Raw genomic sequence first — 17,647 nt, forward strand, 5'->3', positions numbered from 1 at the left:
ATCGTAACGAGCAAAATCAAATAAATTCATACATTTCTGCACGTCCCACTGTTCCACATCTCACCAGTCACGGGAAGTTTGTGCACTAAGCCCTTTAAACATTTAAACATATTCTTCACTTTTAAATGACCTTTTTGGTCTGAACTGTCTGCTTTCGTGCCCCAGCAATAAGCCAGCAACCTTCCTGGTGCTTAGCAGATGCAAATGAGTTGCATTTAAACACATTAAGGTAGTTTTTGGAACTATCACCTACCGGGATACCGCTGATTTTGTGAAAAGACCAAACCAAAGAAATGAAACCTGGCCTTTTGGGTCAGCATTCCTGTTAATGGCAACCATGCCGTAGGGAGCACTTTGGACTGTGGGCCTTTAGGCTCCATGAAAACCTGCCCCACTGAAACCCAAATGCAAAGCATGCACGGATATAAATGGGACACGTTCCCTCCAAGGGTAGCATGGTGCCTGAATGCCAGGTACCAGTTAGCTGGCCCACTGCCCATAAGCTTTAGCTTTCCAGGACTCTTTTAAGAGTTTATTTTACAGATTTTATTCTAGGTAAAGGATATGACAGTCCTTGTGGTATTCTTTATAAATATTCATATTGCTAATTCCCTCACCTAATGTCAAAAGCATAAATCTGGCTTGCTTAAAACATCCAGTATACACATTTTTTTTTTGCTTGGTACTTTGTTAATATTATTGCCATCCCCTTCTCCTTCACCATTTTGTGCAATAATCAGATAACAAGTTATACAATTCTAGCCTGCTAAATCTTGATATAAATAAAGTCTTCATACATTCATGCTGCAAACCTAAACACAGATCCTGCAATCTTCTTCATACCTGAAATTCTTTCATTAACCTCTGCAGAATTTTTCAGAAAGGATAAGTTCACTTGTATTTTAGGATTTCTCTTACTAAAAGCCATTATGAATCCAGATGAAGAATAAAAAAATATGTTGTTTGGGTTTGTTTTTTTTTACTTTTATTAGCACAAAGATGTATGTAAACACATATGCAAAACAAAAACTTGTTAAAAGGCATTTTGTTATCGAAAATCTTCTTTAGGATTATCTTACCTATTAATAGTGCCTCTTTCTCTGATTTTAGACCTGGGCTTCGTTTCTCCGAATTTTTTTCTCTGTCTTGGTTGACCAATGCTACTGTCAATACATTGATTTCCTATAAAGTTTAAAAAACAAAACAAAACAAAACAAAACAGGTGATCATGTAGATTTCATTTACTTCGATTAAACCTGACTGCTTCCCTTCATCTCTGTAAGAAAGATCGTTACTTTAATTCACATCTAAAGACAAGACAATTATAAATAATTGATTTGCTTGCAGAATATTAAGACCCTTTTTGAAGTACCTTTATTCCAAGAGCTGCCGAGAAGAGAGATTTTGCTTGTGGAGTAAGTAATAACTTTGTTGCTAGCACTTCTTCATTATAACAACTTGAAAGATGTGCTATAAAGTGTGGGGATGGTCAGAAAAACTCACATTTTCTAGCTATTAAAGCTGTAAACAAAGACCGCCTCTAGGGAACATGGATGGAAACATTCAGCTACAGCTATAAGAGTAAATTCAGCAGCCCCTAGCAATGTTTCTAGCTACTGGAGCAGAACCATCTACCCGGTTATACTCTTTGACCAGTGCCTGGCATGACATTGGCTCCTGGCCCAAACGATTTCCAGGCACGTTTTGGGGGTCAGCACATTTCAGGGACCATTCCTAACAGGTGGTTTGCATAAAGCTACCTTGTTTTGAGAACTGCCTTAAGGACAAACAAGTGAAGGCTCCTGCTTTGAGCTCCTTTTTCTGCAACCAGGTGGCCTGAACCATCCAAATCTCGGCCAAGCTATCACGCTCGATGCTCCACCAGAAGTACCCAGCCAGTTGTGCAACACAGATTGCTCTTCTCCTGGGTTTATGTGAAGTAAACAAATTAACTCTATTTCAGAGGCATGTAAGTGGCCTCAAAGTGCACTGCACAATATCCAAGCGTATACATGGGCTGTTTCCATGGAGCAACTGATATGCAGTAACTCGCTCCTTGGTGAGGCAGTGACTCACGCTTCTGCATCTGCTCTGCGAAATGCTCAGCAATTCCATGCAAAACCTCGGAGGCAGAGAGCATGGGGCTGGAGATATGGCAGTGTGAAGTGGGACTGTGCAGGAATGCCGCTCTTGTTCTGTTTGGGGGAGTCAAGATAAGGAGCTGGAGGCTGCATGGGAGTGGGCAGCCTCAAATGCAAGCAAATTTGCACTATTCAGTGTAATGATGTGGCCCACCTAGAACATGCACTTGGGGTGGTGCCTTACTCCAAAATTCTTGGCAAGCACTTTTGGCGATAAAAGAGATACATTGGGCTTGGGTTGCTCTAGGGCATTTATGGAGGTGTGAATAACCCATGCTAAAAAAAAGGCAAAGACTCCAAAATACGTCATGTACTTCTTTATACATGAGTAAAGGCTCCGCAATCTGTGAGATTGGTAAAAAGAGTCAGGCACTTCCTCATTCTCTATTTTTTTTTTTTTAAAGAAACAACAAAAAAAACCAACCCAGTGATGTACTCTGTGCTCTTTATAGGCTGGCTGCAAGGAGCAGCTACCCCACATGCAGTGCCGGAAGGCTCAGATGCATCATGGCTTCAAATGTTCCCTCTCGCTGTGAAGAGGAACAAGTTGCCATGTGTCAGCTAAGGAACTATACGTGCATTTAAGTGACGTACACGCATATGTGTATCCTTAGCTCCCAGTAACAAGGGACTCTGATGGGGCTTTGAGATGCATTGAGTCACCTGTGGTTTGCTGCAGCTGTAGTGGCCAACTGAGGCAAACCTCCTGGCCAGAGATCTATGTGGAGTTGAGTACATGTAAGCCTTTGCTGCCCTTTTAGTCAGTAGAAATGAAATAACTTTTTTGACATGTGTTTTAGTTATTTACTTTAGGTTGAAATCCATTGGACCTTAGAGGTGTCTATTTTATATTCCTCATTGGCTGCAAAGGGGAACTGATAGCACAGATTTAGACACCTACAGGTAGGAGGGAGTCTTCAGTTCAAGAGTTCCAGTGATCCCCTCTTAAAATAATGGTCTGCCTGAGTGCTCTGGCAGCTACATCACCTTGACACTAACTCTCCTGTAGTGTTGTAATGAACAGGGCACATTATAGCAGCAGGAGTATGCTCTAAGTTGTCTAGTACTCTTGATTCCCCTCCTGATAGAGCCAAAGGTTAATGCAAATACTCATCTACTGCTGGCCATGACATCCAAGAATAGTGAAAGAAAACCCAGGCAAGAAACAGAAATAAGAGAAGAGTTTGCATGGGGTTGTTAAGCCTAGAGAAAAGGAGGCTGAGGGGAGACCTTCTCACTCTCTACAACTACCTGAAAGGAGGGTGTAGCGAGGTGGGGGTCGGTCTCTTCTCCCAGGTAACAAGCGATAGCACAAGATGAAATGGCCTCAAGTTGCACCAGGGGAGGTTTAGATTGGATATTAGGAAAAAATTTTACACTGAAAGGGTTAATAAGCATTGGAACGTGCTGCCCAGGGAAATGGCTGAGTCACCATCCCTGGAGGTATTTAAAAGATGGGTAGATGTGGTGCTTAGAGATGTGGTTTAGTGATGGTTCTTGACAGAGTTAGGTTGATGGTTGGACTCGACGATCTGAAAGGTCCCTTCCAACCCAGGCAATTCTATGATTCTATGATTCTGTGAATTTCTCCATAAGGGCAGTGACGACAAGGGGGTTACAGATCAGAAGAATGAAGCTGGATGACAGATTTCATGATACTGCAGCAGAAGAGCAGAGCAGCATATGCCATCAGAGCTTGTATAGGTTAAGATGTAACTTTTGACTCCATCAGAAACAGAAAAGCAGTCTAAAAATAACAATTCCTGAGAGGGGAAGGAGAGAGCAGAGAGATGTGTATTTGATATAACAGGCCCCAAACACAACACACTAGCAGTTTCAGATGGGATTAGAAGTTTTGTCAAGCAGTGATGCAGAGAAAGAAACTATATTCCCATTGGGAGCAACGAACAGATGGATTCTCATTTAATGCCTAGATTTGAGCCTGTGCAGAACATTTTGTATGATTTATAGGACAGTGTAAATGGATGCTAAAGGAAGTCACATCAAGTTTTCCTTAACTGTGTGTTGGTACAGAGGATAAAAGAGTAGAAAATTGGTTACGGGGGAGCCTGAGGAAACTAACAGTGGCAAAGATAGCTACTCAGCAAACGACTGGCTTTAGAAGGCGGCTGCAAGTTCTTGAAGGTGTGAAAAGGGGAGGTTTCTGCCATCCAAAACTGCTTGCCTCGCAGAAGATGATAAATTAGACAACTCTGATTCAGCTGCCAAAATGAGCTTGCACAGGCCAGGAAAATCCAGGGTGTGCATGGTCACATAAAGGATTCAGTAGCAACGCTGGTAAGAATTAATAGTGATTTAAGAGAAATGGGCATAATTTTGTCTAAAAAAAAGAGTTTGAAATTCACCCAGAAACCAAGCTAATTATAGGATAAGTTAAAACCTTAAGTATCTGACTCCACACTGCAGATACAAATCTGGTACCTATGAAGCCTCTACAACAAATCCTCGCACAGTTAATTTGCACATTTTTAGAGGCACTACTTATGCCAACCCACAGAAACAACATTTTTAAGAGTACAAAGGTGAATGAGGCAGTAACTAATTGGAAACAAACAGTTGGATGACCTCTCTGACATGAGAAAAAGCTACTGATCACCAGATGCCTGAGGAAAATTACTTAATATACACTACATTACAGTATTTTCTTTCTTTCCTGGAGACCATCCTTTATTTGGCAAATTATATTTTCTCCGGCCTTAAGCAGTCTCCTTCGGCAGGTTTCAGTATATAAGGACTATTTTGCTACCATCTGTCAGTTACTGCATTAAAGGGCAAGAACACAGCCGAGCATGTGCAAACCCAGTACTTATTAGAAGTGAAATGACCTTGCAAGAACTAAATACAGTATGTGGAAGGCTTAATCCAGGTTAAATCACACCTGGAGATCATTAGGGACCTGGCTCTATTCATTATTCACAAATTATGTCTGGTATCGGAGAACATGGAGGCCTGATTTGACGATGACAGCTCCAGAGCTGCTCAGCATGAATGCAACCATTCTCTGTGATGCTCTCACCATTGCCAGCTTGGAGCTTTTCCCCGCAAATGACACATTTGTCCTTCAGCAGATGATGAAAAGACATGAATTTCCCTCGTGGACTTGACAAACCCTGTGATTCTGCAGGCACCCCTCGGTACCAGCATTTTGATTTGTGACTCTCTGCTTTTGAACCAGGGAGGGAAAGACATAGAGAGTCTTTCTGGAAAACTTTCAGGAGAACTTGCTGGATAAAACAGAGGGTGGCAGAATAACAATTTTCTCATAGGGACTATTCATTTCCACAGGCAGAACTCTGGCACCACCACTGACATGGAGCTGATGGCTGTGGAGAATCGTATATGGCAGTTTTCGTACATGGATGTATACCTTAGCCATGTCCTGGCGGTAAGGTGGGACAGAAGTTGGGTTTGTGCCATTCTCATGTACCCTGGCTTCTTTTGGAATCAAACGCAGAGGCACAGGCACGTGGATTGCTCCAAAAGATGCCTGGTCTCACTGTCCACCATGACCCACCACAGAGCAGCTGGGTCCCACACCGTAGACACAGCAAATAAGAGTGTGACTCCTGAGAGAGCTGCATTTGCCAGAGAGAGAGACACAGAAGTTCTGAAGAGTAGAAGAGATGTAGTGACTTCGTACAGAGGATAGTCGCAGGTACTGTAAGAACAAAAGGCCAGCTCTGCACTCCAGGGGACTGGAAGATCAGAAAGCCCCAGATATTTAGGCTGGATGACTCGGGTCTTTTGGTTCTTCGTTGGTTTCTTTTTCCCCCCTATGGGAAAGTATGATAAAGAAGAAGTTCTCAATCCAGACATCACTCATCCTCTACAGGTCAGTCTTGCACCACCACAAAGAAGGCTGACAGAACATAAAATGTCTGATCTTGCCTGGGGCTTCTCTCTTTAGCAAAAATGGTTCTCTCTGGCCTAAAATGTTCTGTGATCCTTAAAAGATATTGTGGCCAGCATCCCTAAAAATGGGGGGAGCGAGGACTTGCCATTCCCCATAAATTCTGACCAAGAGCTGAGCAGGGCTTGAACAGTAGCTGCCCTACCTGGAAACTGCTCCTGCCAGAGTGCAGCTCCACATCACCCGTTGTTTAGGACTCTGCTTGAAAGGCAGAATATGGGATTTAACGAATGTGACATTGAAGACACCTGGCATGTGATCAGGATGCAAATGACAAATATCCAAAGAACTGAAATACTCCTTCCGCTATCTGGGTAATCCAAATATTTGATAATTACCTTTATATCTAGGGGGAATGACGACTGAATCCCGTAGTATACGGGATTCTGCAGAATTGTGTGGTGAGTGGGTAAAAATAACATTATGCCTTCTGAAAGACCCAGTAAAAAAAATTAGTAAAATCGTACCAGACTCTGGAAGAGTTTGCAAGATATGTTGGTGTTTGTGTTATATGCACAAAGCCAATTGTCTGAGGCATTAAAACAGTCGCAGAAGAAGGAAAGACGAGATGTTAGACACAGCAGGCATATGACAGAGCAACTGCTGGATGTTGCTAGATGTAAGGGATACACCACACTTTCTCATCAGCCAGGGGATTTATCAGAGAAAATGAGTAGGAGAAGAAAAAAAACTATATATCTGAAACACAAGCAAAAATCTTGCAGGCTATTAACAGCAGGCTGGAGAGATGCTGTAAGCTCGATAAGAGAAGGTAATTTTATGCTTTTAATAGAAGAAAGAGCCACGCACATGCAATACCACATCTGCAGTCCCTAAGCTTTTGAAAGGCATATGTGTACCTGCTCTGAGTCCACAGAACTGGGCTCAGACTTCACAGGTGCTTGCCCAAACTGCTTATTGACAGCCAGGCAGGCTTGACGATTCTACTGCAAACACGGGTAGAAAGTGGCCTGCGACATGAAGACTTCACGTTTTTCATATATTTTCATTTACTTGGCAATCTCTTAAAGTCTGGTATAGTTGTTTTTGCTTTGCTGGTCTTTCTTTAAATGTACTTCAGACCTACATCTGAAAATTTAATCTCGCTGTTTTAACCTGAATGGAGCCTAATTCGGTTTTCAATCAAGTGAATGGAAGCCTTGCAATAGATTCAATGCATATCAAGTCAGACATCTTAAATTTATGGGGACAAGCAAGGTTGAGGTGCAGGACAACTTCTGACAGCTTAACATGGTTGTAAGTTGAGAACGGGCTACTGTCCTTGTCTATGTTCTTATCCATGGTGAATACGAAATTATTCAATCCAAGTTGAGCTAAACTACAATGAAAGAGCTTATTTAAATTTAACTTAAATGAAATTTCCTTGCAAATGTGGCAACGTATGAGTACACTCACAGACAATGATCGTGACTCAGATGATCACAGAATCACAAAATCACACAAGTGACCTTGGGAGGTCTCTAGTCCAACCTCCTGCTCAAAGCAGGATCAGCTGTGGGGTTAGACCCCATGGATGTGCGACAAGGGGTAACAGTCCAATGGCTGGATAAGCCTCAGCAGTTTCCGTGCAACATCCCAACCCTCATCAAACAACATGTGGGATGTGTCATCAACAGATGGGTGCTTCCATCCCCTGTAGAAGGGATTTTCCAACCATCACTTGCTGCTTCCTCCTGATACTTGTGATCTCCATGAGCACAAAGAAGGACAAAGGTACCATCACAGATGGGGAAAGCCCAATAACCTGAGCAACCTGATCTAGTTGAAGATGTCCCTGCTTACTGCAGGGGGGTTGGACTAGACAACCTTTAAGGGTCCCTTCCAACCCAACACATTCTATGATTCTATAACCTAACCACAGAAAAGAGAGTCCCCTGACCCAGCTCTTCCCAGGGCTGTCACAGGAGAGCATCAGCCCCAGGGGTCGAGCAGAACACCTATCAAGACCCGTACCAAGACAATGGAAATGCTCTCTAGATGATCTTACAGACTGAGCGGGGAGTTGCCTGTAGGGGTATGGGACTTGTTACGGGATGTAGGGGAAGAGCTCTTGGGATTGTACAAGATTTAGTTGAGGGTCCTTAGCAGCGAAACAAAAGGCAGGAAAAGGGAGGGATCATGGTTTGGGAAGGAGATAAAAGGGGATGGTCACTTGTAAACAGGTTGCTGGTCAGTACACTTCTGTGGCCATGACATGCCCTGATCAGTGCATTACACTTATTAATCTCAATTTCTAACTCTTCCTGGGTGAAGGACTCTCTATTCTGTGTGCATGGGTGTCCGAGCAGAGCAGCTGGAGTGGGATCAGGGGTCAGAGGGCCATGTGTCTGCACTTAGAAAGACCAGGCTGTGTGCGTGGGCTGTTCGTGATCACCGGTGAGCATCAAGCCAGACGATGCACTGAGTAGGACAATAAGCATGGGAGCCAGGTACTGAATGGCCGTAGGTCTGGGATGGATCAAGGAGAGAACAGAGAGACTGCACGTGACCTAATGGAGGGACCAGGGATCCAAGCCAGCAACTGGGGACATCGTGGGGTCTGGGGAATGACTAAAAGACCTTTGTGTGTGTGCATATGCGTGATGCAGAGGCCAGATAGGATAGACTGAGAGTCAAAGGCCAGTTACTGGAGGGATCCGCATTGCGTATATGCATAAGCCTGCATATATATTTTTTACTAAGGGACCTTTATCCTGGTCAGCCAGAAAGGGGAGTAAGACGAGGCCATCGGTGCTGTTTGCGATTGTGAATGCTGAGTTTGTGTTGGCTGTGTGGCTGGCCATGCGTATATGTATGCATGTGATGCATGTGTTGTATATGCGCGTTTGTGCACGTGCCTGTGGGGAATATGTGCTCATCCTCGCTGCAGGTCGATCACATGGAGCTACGACCACCTTGCCTCTGTCAGGCTGCAGGATTCAGCAACTCCCGACAGCAGCAATGCTTGGTTTGGGACAAATGGCTCTAATTCTTCCTTTAATGGAGCTTGTTCCTCTTCACGGGCTGCTAGGGCACTGTGCTGTGCTGTGATGTGTGGAAATTGGGTTGAGCATCTGAACTCAGATTGAACTTAGATTGAATATTAGGAAAAATTTCTTCACTGCTAGGGTGGTCAAGCATTGGAACAGGCTGCCCAGGGAAGCGGTTGAGTCACCATCGCTGGAAGTATTTAAAAGACACGTAGATGTAGTGCTAAGGGACTTTTTTAGTAGTAGCTTGGCAGTGCTAGGTTAATGATTGGACTTGATGATCTTAAAGGTTTCTTCCAACCATAATGATTCCACGATTCCAACTCTGACAGTAATTCAAAATTCACCAGGAACATCATGTGTGTTACACAGCTCTTCTTTCAGCATATCCTCTTACCGGGGCTGTTTCTGACTCTCTGCTGACTACTCCTGTAAAAATACTTTAGTGACTAGAAAATTGCTCATAATCTTTGATTAATCTAATTCTTTTGTTGCTACAAATGAATTGATCTTGTGCTAGCAAATTAACTGCCTCATAGAAATATTGTATTTTTACATGGTCCTGGCTCCTCACAGCCTGAGAGCTGAATTCGGTAAAGGGGCTAACATTAAGTCAGATGGTCTTGCTGACACACTGTCTATATGTAGAGAGGTCTCTTGGCCTTTTCTATGTGCACTGGGTTAACTCAGCTTACAGTAACAAATTACAGTGTTGCATCACAAATAAAAGGAATAAGGCAAAAAGAAACCATCTGTCTCAAACCAGAGCCCTCACAAGCAGCCTGGGCTACTTTTAGAGTTAGCATGAGGTCACCAACACAGCAAAAAACCACTTGATTTTCGGTGTTTTTTTTCCAGGGTCTCAGAGGATCCTCCTCCTTCTCCTATCTACCTAATGATGCAAAAGTACGTATTTGCCATATGCTATACTGTTGGCGAATGTTGTATCAGTTTTTGCTTGTGACTGGTCTATCATTAGAAATGATACAGACCAGGTGTCATCTTTTCGTTCAGATCAAGCCTAAACTTGATAACTTATTTTGTGCTATGCAAGAAACCAGCCACAGCACACTGTAATTAAAGTACATTAATATCGGAATTTACTTTTAAAGTACACTAATAGAGAATTTGCCAGAACTGTAAATTTAAGAGTGCACTAGTATTAACAAATAAACAGCTGACAACTGGGTTGAAAAATTATCTGGCATTAAAATTACAGGAACAACAATGAAGAAAAATTAGAACAGCGAATATAAGGCCTTGCAAAAGAAGCACTCCAAATGCACCTCTATGCATCGAAGATTAGTTTGTCTGATTTATCCTACATGACAGAACTGTTTTCAGGAGTAAAGATTAATTGTGTTATGGTGCTCTTGACATCCTATTTTTCCATCCTATTTGCCAGAGAGATGCTTTTAACTTTTTCATTACAAAGCTTTCACTATTATAACTTTCACCTGCTGAGTTTAGGCAACTAGCAATAATCTGAAAATGCTTTTCTCATTGAAACTATCTCTTTATATTGTTCTCATTGTATTTGAGCACATCTATTTTATGGGAATGTACATATGCAAAATACGGATGACTAATATGAAAGTTACTTCACGCTTATTCTTAAAAGTATGATCAGGTTGCTTCGTTTTCTAAAGCTGGATTTATGTGTAGGTTCCTGATGACTTAACACAGATGTTTTATGTGATGTGAAGGTGGTTGTTTTGCAAGGGAAAAAGTAATTGTCATTTTGCACACTTTGTGTTAGGGAATTGCAGCAAACCAACGGCTGGCTGAACGAAAGCATCGCCTGCCCACCAGCTCTGCTGAAGTCATTGTAGGAGGGGATACTTCGTGTTTACTTGAGACTGAGAACTTGTGAAAGCACTTTCAAATGGTCTTTAACCTAAATATTGCTCTAGCAATGTCCTCGAGAATGATGCACTTCTAAAAAAAAAGTTGAAGAGAAGAAAGAAAGGCGATTCGTTTCCCTTCTGGGATGTGTAGAATTGTTTTGAAAATGTCTTCATTGAAATAACAGGAAGCAATTGGGGTGAAAAAAACCCCCACCTTAAATGTTTTAAGAGAGTGAATCGTTTTCAGCAAGGATTTGTATTTGGAAGATATTAATTTTAGGTATCTGAAAACCCAGGGCAACCCCCATATTCACAGGAATCTCCACATCCGAATATATGAAAAGCACTTGAAACAAACATTTTGGAGCACTCATTCCTTTGGCTTGGCTCTTGATTAGGATGATGAACTCTTCTTCCAAGAAGAGCGTCTCCTGGGAATACCGAAGTTCCTTCCTGGCTTCTGCCTTTTGCTGTCTATTCCTTGAAGGACTTCAGCAGGTTGGAGGGAGCGCGAATGTGGTGTACAACCCCTGGGATTGCAGTAGCAGGCTTGTGGCTGAAGCAGAGGTGGCCCATCATCCTTCAGGTGGTTGCGGGGGAGCCTGAGTGCTCTGACAAGCTGATCTGCCTTCTACACTGTGTGGGTTCAGCACACAGCTGCATATGTATAAGGCTGAATGTTATTCCTCACCAGAAATGATGGAATGACTCCTGTATACGTGTGCAGTATAAATACTCAGGGAAAATGCTTTGGGATGAAAGGCTGCACATAACGATCAGATATTATTAAAATGTCAGGCAGCTCTGGGCATTGAAGAACTGTCTCCCTGTGGAACTCATATGAAATTTAAAGTCAAAAAACTTTTGTGATTTGCTGAGTGGGTGGCTGAATGGGTTTTATCATTGTGTCTCAGAGTTCTCTCTTCTCCGCCCTCAGATGACGGGAATTCACTCCAATCAAAAGCCAAGTTACGATGCCACTCCGACACTTTTAATTAGGGACAGGGGAAGTGGTGTGATTTCTTGCTGCATATTAACAAAGGGGTTATTGCTATAGCCCAGATCTGCTTCAGTTACCACACTGCGTGTCAGAATATACCTCAGCCTGCTGTAGCTGTTTGCTCCCCACAGGGTTAGAATCCTGGCTGAAACTGCAGAGACCGTGATTCAGCCAGCAGAGAGATCTGCACCGTGCTAATGAAACTTTATCACCGTCCTCTAACATGCCAAACCAGGGCTGGAGCGACGAAGAGCGGAACTCAGGGGGACTTGTTCTATCAGCGTGTAAGAACTTCTGAAGGCTGAGCAGGCTCTTTGATAACACAGTCCTGAACAGCCAGTTAAACTCCTGTTATTTTTCAGGCCTCGTGGTATTGAATTCATGAGGCGGTCATTCCTCACGCTTGCCGTGGCAAGTAGGAAAGCTGCTGATCTGCGAACGCTCATAGCTGCTTGAATTTATCATACTCCACATGCCTTAAATTGAAGGAAATGACTGATGGGAAGGCTACAAATAAATGCCCGGAATGGAAAAGGCAAGAAGTAGAAAGAGGCATGGCCACTCCTCACCACCTGGTTCTGGTCCCACTGGGACAGAGGAATCTGAATACAGACAGTAAATGGGTCCCTGTAATCCCCTGGGGCCTTTATGCCTCGCCTCAGTCAGGGTGCAGAGTTCTTGCACCTTCTTCTAACAAAATAACACACCCATGATGAGAAAGCAAACCCCACATTTCTCTCCCCTCAAGGGGCTATCATCCTTGCACGGCACCATCACTCTTGCTTGTTCTCTTTAGAAGATTAACTACATTTGTTAAACGAATTAGTCGACCCAATACAATCTTGCAAAGGGAGCAGTTAAAACAAAGGGGCTGGAGAGTGCATGTAGCTCATGCTCTTGTAGGGAAACGCAGCTTTGAACCTTCTCATGTGGAGGAGAGAAGCAAACCCCATCTCCTGGCATCCCCTGTGAGGGACGTGACCCTTGAGTTCTCTCTCGGGTACGGAAAGGCTGCCAGCACCTGCTCCCCACCCTCAAAGGCACCCAGCTGTCATCACCTCACTTTTTTGCAGCACCCACCTGCTAGCGTGTGCTCCAGAAATGCCTGCTGCAAGGCCAGAGGACTCCAGCCAAGCCCAGGCAGCGACGCCCTGACTCGGGTCAGCTTGCTGAGGCTGAGGTTCACAGCTTACGAACCCCAGGAACCCAGGAAGCCCAGACAGAAAAGAAACATGCATTTCCTGACATGTGCAAGCCCTGCACTGGGGTTTTCTGGCCTGTAACTTTACGCTCAAATTGCTGTTATATTAGTCATGTGGAAAACATTTTTTATCACAAGCCTGCGTTGTTCTGTGAAGAGCAAGCCATTTGAAGAGTGAGCTAGCCAGGAAACGGCTGTTGCGCTCACAAGCAATTGAAGCAAAAGCATCAGCAGTCACTTGGGATCTTAATCTCATTGACGACCAACTTCTGTTGCGCCGAACCGCTGGGACTATTTCAGCAGGCCTTACACTCTTCCACTTCCCTTTCCTCTCCCTGTGTTCAAGGGCATTTTTCATCTCACCTGGCTTGATGTGAGGCAGTCACAGAGCACAGAGGCGCCTCATCCTATGGCAGGTGTGTACTAACACATACACTAACGTGAGATGTTCACAGCAGGTACCTTTGGGTGCTTCTACTAAAGGCTTGCATAGTGAAGTACAAGAACTGAAGTCTGATGAGTTTGATGGAGTTACAGACTTCTCCAAAAATTGAAGGGGGTTAGCTTTTTAAATCTTTGCCTGGCTTGTTGCAAAAACTAGCCTCATTTAAGAGCTGTCTTTATTTGTCTTGCATAAAGATCATAGAATGGTTACAGTTGGAAGGCACCTTAAAGATCACCTAGTTCCAACCCCCCTGCCATGGCCAGGGACACCTCCCACTAGACCAGGTTGCTCAAAACCCCATCCAACCTGGTCTTGAACACTTCCAGTGCCTCACCACCCTCACAGTAAAGAATTTCTTCCTAATATCTAAATCTCCCCTCTTTCAGTTTAAAACTATTACCCTCATTCTATCACTACACTACCAACTCTCACAGCCTGCCTTTATAGGAGAGGTTTGGACTCACTCCAACAAGTCCATGTCCTTCTTATGTTGGCGACCCCAGAGATGGATGCAGTACTCCAGAGAGTAGAGCAGAGCAGAGGGGCAGAATCACCTCCCTCGACCTGGTGGCCACGCTTCTTTTCATGCACTCCAGGATGCAGCTGGCTTTCTGGACTGTGAGGGCACATTGCTGGCTCATGTTGAGCTTCTCATCAACCAACGCCCCCAAGTCCTTCCCCTCGGGGATGCTCTTAATCCACTCTCTGCCCAGCCTGTATTTGTGCTTAGGATTGCCCTGAGCCACGTGCACTTGGCCTTGTTAAACTTCATAAGGTTTGCACGGGCCCACCTCTTAGGCCTGTCCAGGTCCCTCTGGATGGCATCCGTTCCCTCCAGTGTGTTGACTGTGCCACACAGCTTGGTGTTATTGGTAAAGAAGGATCATCAGTGATTAACCGTACTATGTGAAAAGAGAAGACTACGGTGTAGTCAGGAATAACATCACTCTCAGTGTAGCATAAAGTGAGCAATTTAGTAAAATGGTTGACATATTTCATCCTGGGTATACTCCTCCTCAGAGTCAGGGATCATCTGGTAACTGCTTGAAAAGCAGATACGGAGGGGAAAAATTAAAGGAAGAATCAACATCAAATGTAAGATGCTTGGCTGAACTTGAGAAATGCTCTGATAATAGCTTCAAGCATTCAAATGGAAAAATGCATCCCTACTTAGTATTATTGATTTAATGTCTGGAGAAAACGCCACAGAATACTGTGTCCAAGCTGCTGGAGAATGAGGTCAAAGTCATTACTTTGTTCAAACAAAACAAAAAGCTGGTAAAAAAAAAACTTGTGGTGAAATCAGTTTCACTCTCTGAAATGTATTCATTTTATTATGCCTTGGTCATAACGAAGTACCCTAAAAGTCTTTTGGTGATATCCTGGCTTTTTAACCTGATGGGAATCTAATTATTGACTGCAACAGAGTCAGAACTTTACCACGCAATTGCAATCTGGTCATTCAAAGTGCTTCTGCAACTATGACCCATCTCTTGCTTTGGTGTGAACTTGCAGGACTGATACTCTTAACTACCATTTTATGGCACTTTTACAAAGGGTAGGAGTTATTCACAGGAGCTTTCGAAGGCAGGCAGATAGGTGTCAAGGGAGAGTGCCAAACTCCTGGAAGAAGATCACTGAGTACTTCTAAAATGAGGCTTGTGTAAAAAAATCTCCCTTTCTCCATTAACAATAGAGGGACACCATGGATACTAACCTTCCCACCCCCGAACTGTGATATATTCACCAAGGTTGTAGAACTGTATTTGCATGCAGTGCTCTATGTATACTGAACTCATCAGTGAGTAAAAGTTCTTTGATCAAAACATAGAATTAACCTATATACAAGCGGCTCCACAGAAAGCCACTGAACGTACAGAAAAAGTGGAAGAATAAATTCCCTTTATAGACTTAGCCACAAAACATGTGATTAGCATCTTCAGTGTCCAAAATGTTCTCCACTCGAGCACACCTCCCAGGCAAGACTTTTTTTCACGTTGGAACTGATCATGTCCCAAGAGTCTGGGAACATCCTGGAAGCGGATTGTATCTGAAATTATTATTGTCTATTGGCCATTATTTTCTCTTCAGTTAAGACAGAGATGTGAATTAAATATCATTATATTACGCGGCAATGAAGAGGAAGTTAAGAGGGGGGCAGATTAGAAGCAAGAAGCAATCTTTTCCTAACGGCAGGGCCGAAGGAAATGAATGCTCAGTGACAGCACCTCTGGCAGTCCTGGGTGTTGAAGTCTTTGTTAACACCAGACCAGGATCTTGGGTTCTATGTACTGCTTGGGACTGACATTTGGCCTTTCCTGCCGCAGAGTATAGTTGAGAAATGTACATAACAAATATTACTGCAGGTACCTGGCAAGTCACTCATGAAATGCACTTACGACTGTTTACAGAGCCCTGTAAGATGGTTTTGCTTTCTGGAAATAACAGATGTATTGGCGATACACTAAAATTTCTGGGGTTTTCCCCCAGATTTGTGTGTGCATTGCCATGGCAGGGAAGGTAACATTGCAATTGCTCCAGTCTCTTAGTTAACTGTGCTCAATTCCCCTGCAAAAAACAACAGAAAAAAATGAAGATCGGTCCATCTATAAGTGGTGCATGTTTCAAGATGGATGCTTTTCTTCTTCCAAAGGTGTCCAGACCCTTGTTTCCCTTTCAGGATGGTCTCACATAATGAAAATGTAGAAGACGCACCAGGATAGGTCTAAGTATATATTTTCGTCTCTATCTGCTTTTGCTAAGAAAAATATTTCTAGGTTTTATTTTAAGAAACAATATTTTTTAATGTAAAATATGGTGCAGACCAGTGCCACCAGCAGAAAGCCTGAGGATTGCAGGAAATGATCTTTTGAAGATTACAGTATGGGCTTTCCTGAAGCCTATGCAGCGTGCCTAAAGCTTCTACTGTCCTTTCTAGGAGCGTGCTTTTCTGGAGTAACTTATCTAAATATGCCATAGCGTGAAGATTAGATTGTGTGTTCAGTGTATAGACATACGTTGCCATTTTTCCTTACCAACACCTCCCACTCTTGCTCTGCATGTAAAGGTGTTTCATTTGCTGAATGCAACCTGTCAACTGTAACAAAGATGTCCTAATCCCATTATATGCATCACAGTTCACTAACAACCACGTAGGAGCCACCAAGCCTTTTTCTCTTTGATCATCACAGATTTGCACACCGGCCGAGGGCAAGAACCATGAAGTCTGCTGAGAGTAGATGCGGAGAGACAACCTGCAAGGCACAACACCTGAGCACTACATAGTTGATATAAATGATAATTGTTTAAAAGGTACCTCAACTTCCATTTCACGAAGTTCATTACTGTAGCAAATGCTTTAACATCCGTTCTTTCCCTCTATTTCTCTATTTCCATTTGTGCTGCTACGCCTTCTCTGATTTCATGGCGGCATAATTGTTGAATACATGGCTGCAACTGTGACTCAATAATGGTAGCTGTCTGGTTTCCCTCTTCGCCATTAATTTAGGTATCGACTTCTTTTCCTAGGAGTCTAACATTGCTATGAGATCACCATGGGAAGAGCTCACAGCAAACAGGAGCAGAAAACAGTTTCTATCCTACGGAGAATTCAGGCATTTAAACAATTCCTGCAGTTACAAACTGGAACAAAACATTACATTTTGAAAAATTTACCATTAACCGAAGATTCTGAAATATTTTGGTTTTGGTATCTGGGAATGATGTACTGAAACACTCTCTTCACACAATTGAAACGGTTCATTTTAATGCTATTTCAACCTTTATATTATATAAAAATAAAAATTTCAGGCTCTTCAGTTTTATCCAGTTACATATGAGCCAGAATGATAAAAGTTGGAAGCACTTAGGTAATTTTCCTTTAAAACATTTCAGTCTTGCAGAACCGTGTTTCATCCACATTTTTGGAGAGGAAGCAAGGTCCTGCAACCAGCTGCTGTACAAAGACAAGTTTTTTAGGTAGCAAATGGGAGCGTTTCAAGATCATGAGTGGATTAATGTCTTTATTTTGGTTTGCAAACAGAATCTTTCAAAGGGGCGATGGGACGCTGTGCAGACAGACTGCAATTGCAG

At 43.1% G+C, this 17,647-nt stretch overlaps 1 protein-coding gene across 15 annotated transcripts in view; it reads right to left on the bottom strand.

The window, feature by feature from the left end:
- The window catches only part of ENOX1 (ecto-NOX disulfide-thiol exchanger 1), a 383,990-nt gene that overhangs the window by 6,162 nt on the left and 360,181 nt on the right, over positions 1-17,647 (bottom strand). For all 15 annotated transcript variants that reach the window (XM_074564894.1, XM_074565012.1, XM_074565005.1 and 12 more), the window contains one exon: positions 1,080-1,182. In XM_074564894.1, coding sequence (XP_074420995.1) covers positions 1,080-1,182 — 103 coding nt within the window. The remainder of the gene's footprint in view (positions 1-1,079; positions 1,183-17,647) is intronic.

The sequence above is a fragment of the Larus michahellis genome, chromosome 1 (genome assembly GCF_964199755.1).
Source record: "Larus michahellis chromosome 1, bLarMic1.1, whole genome shotgun sequence".
Lineage (NCBI taxonomy): Eukaryota > Metazoa > Chordata > Aves > Charadriiformes > Laridae > Larus > Larus michahellis.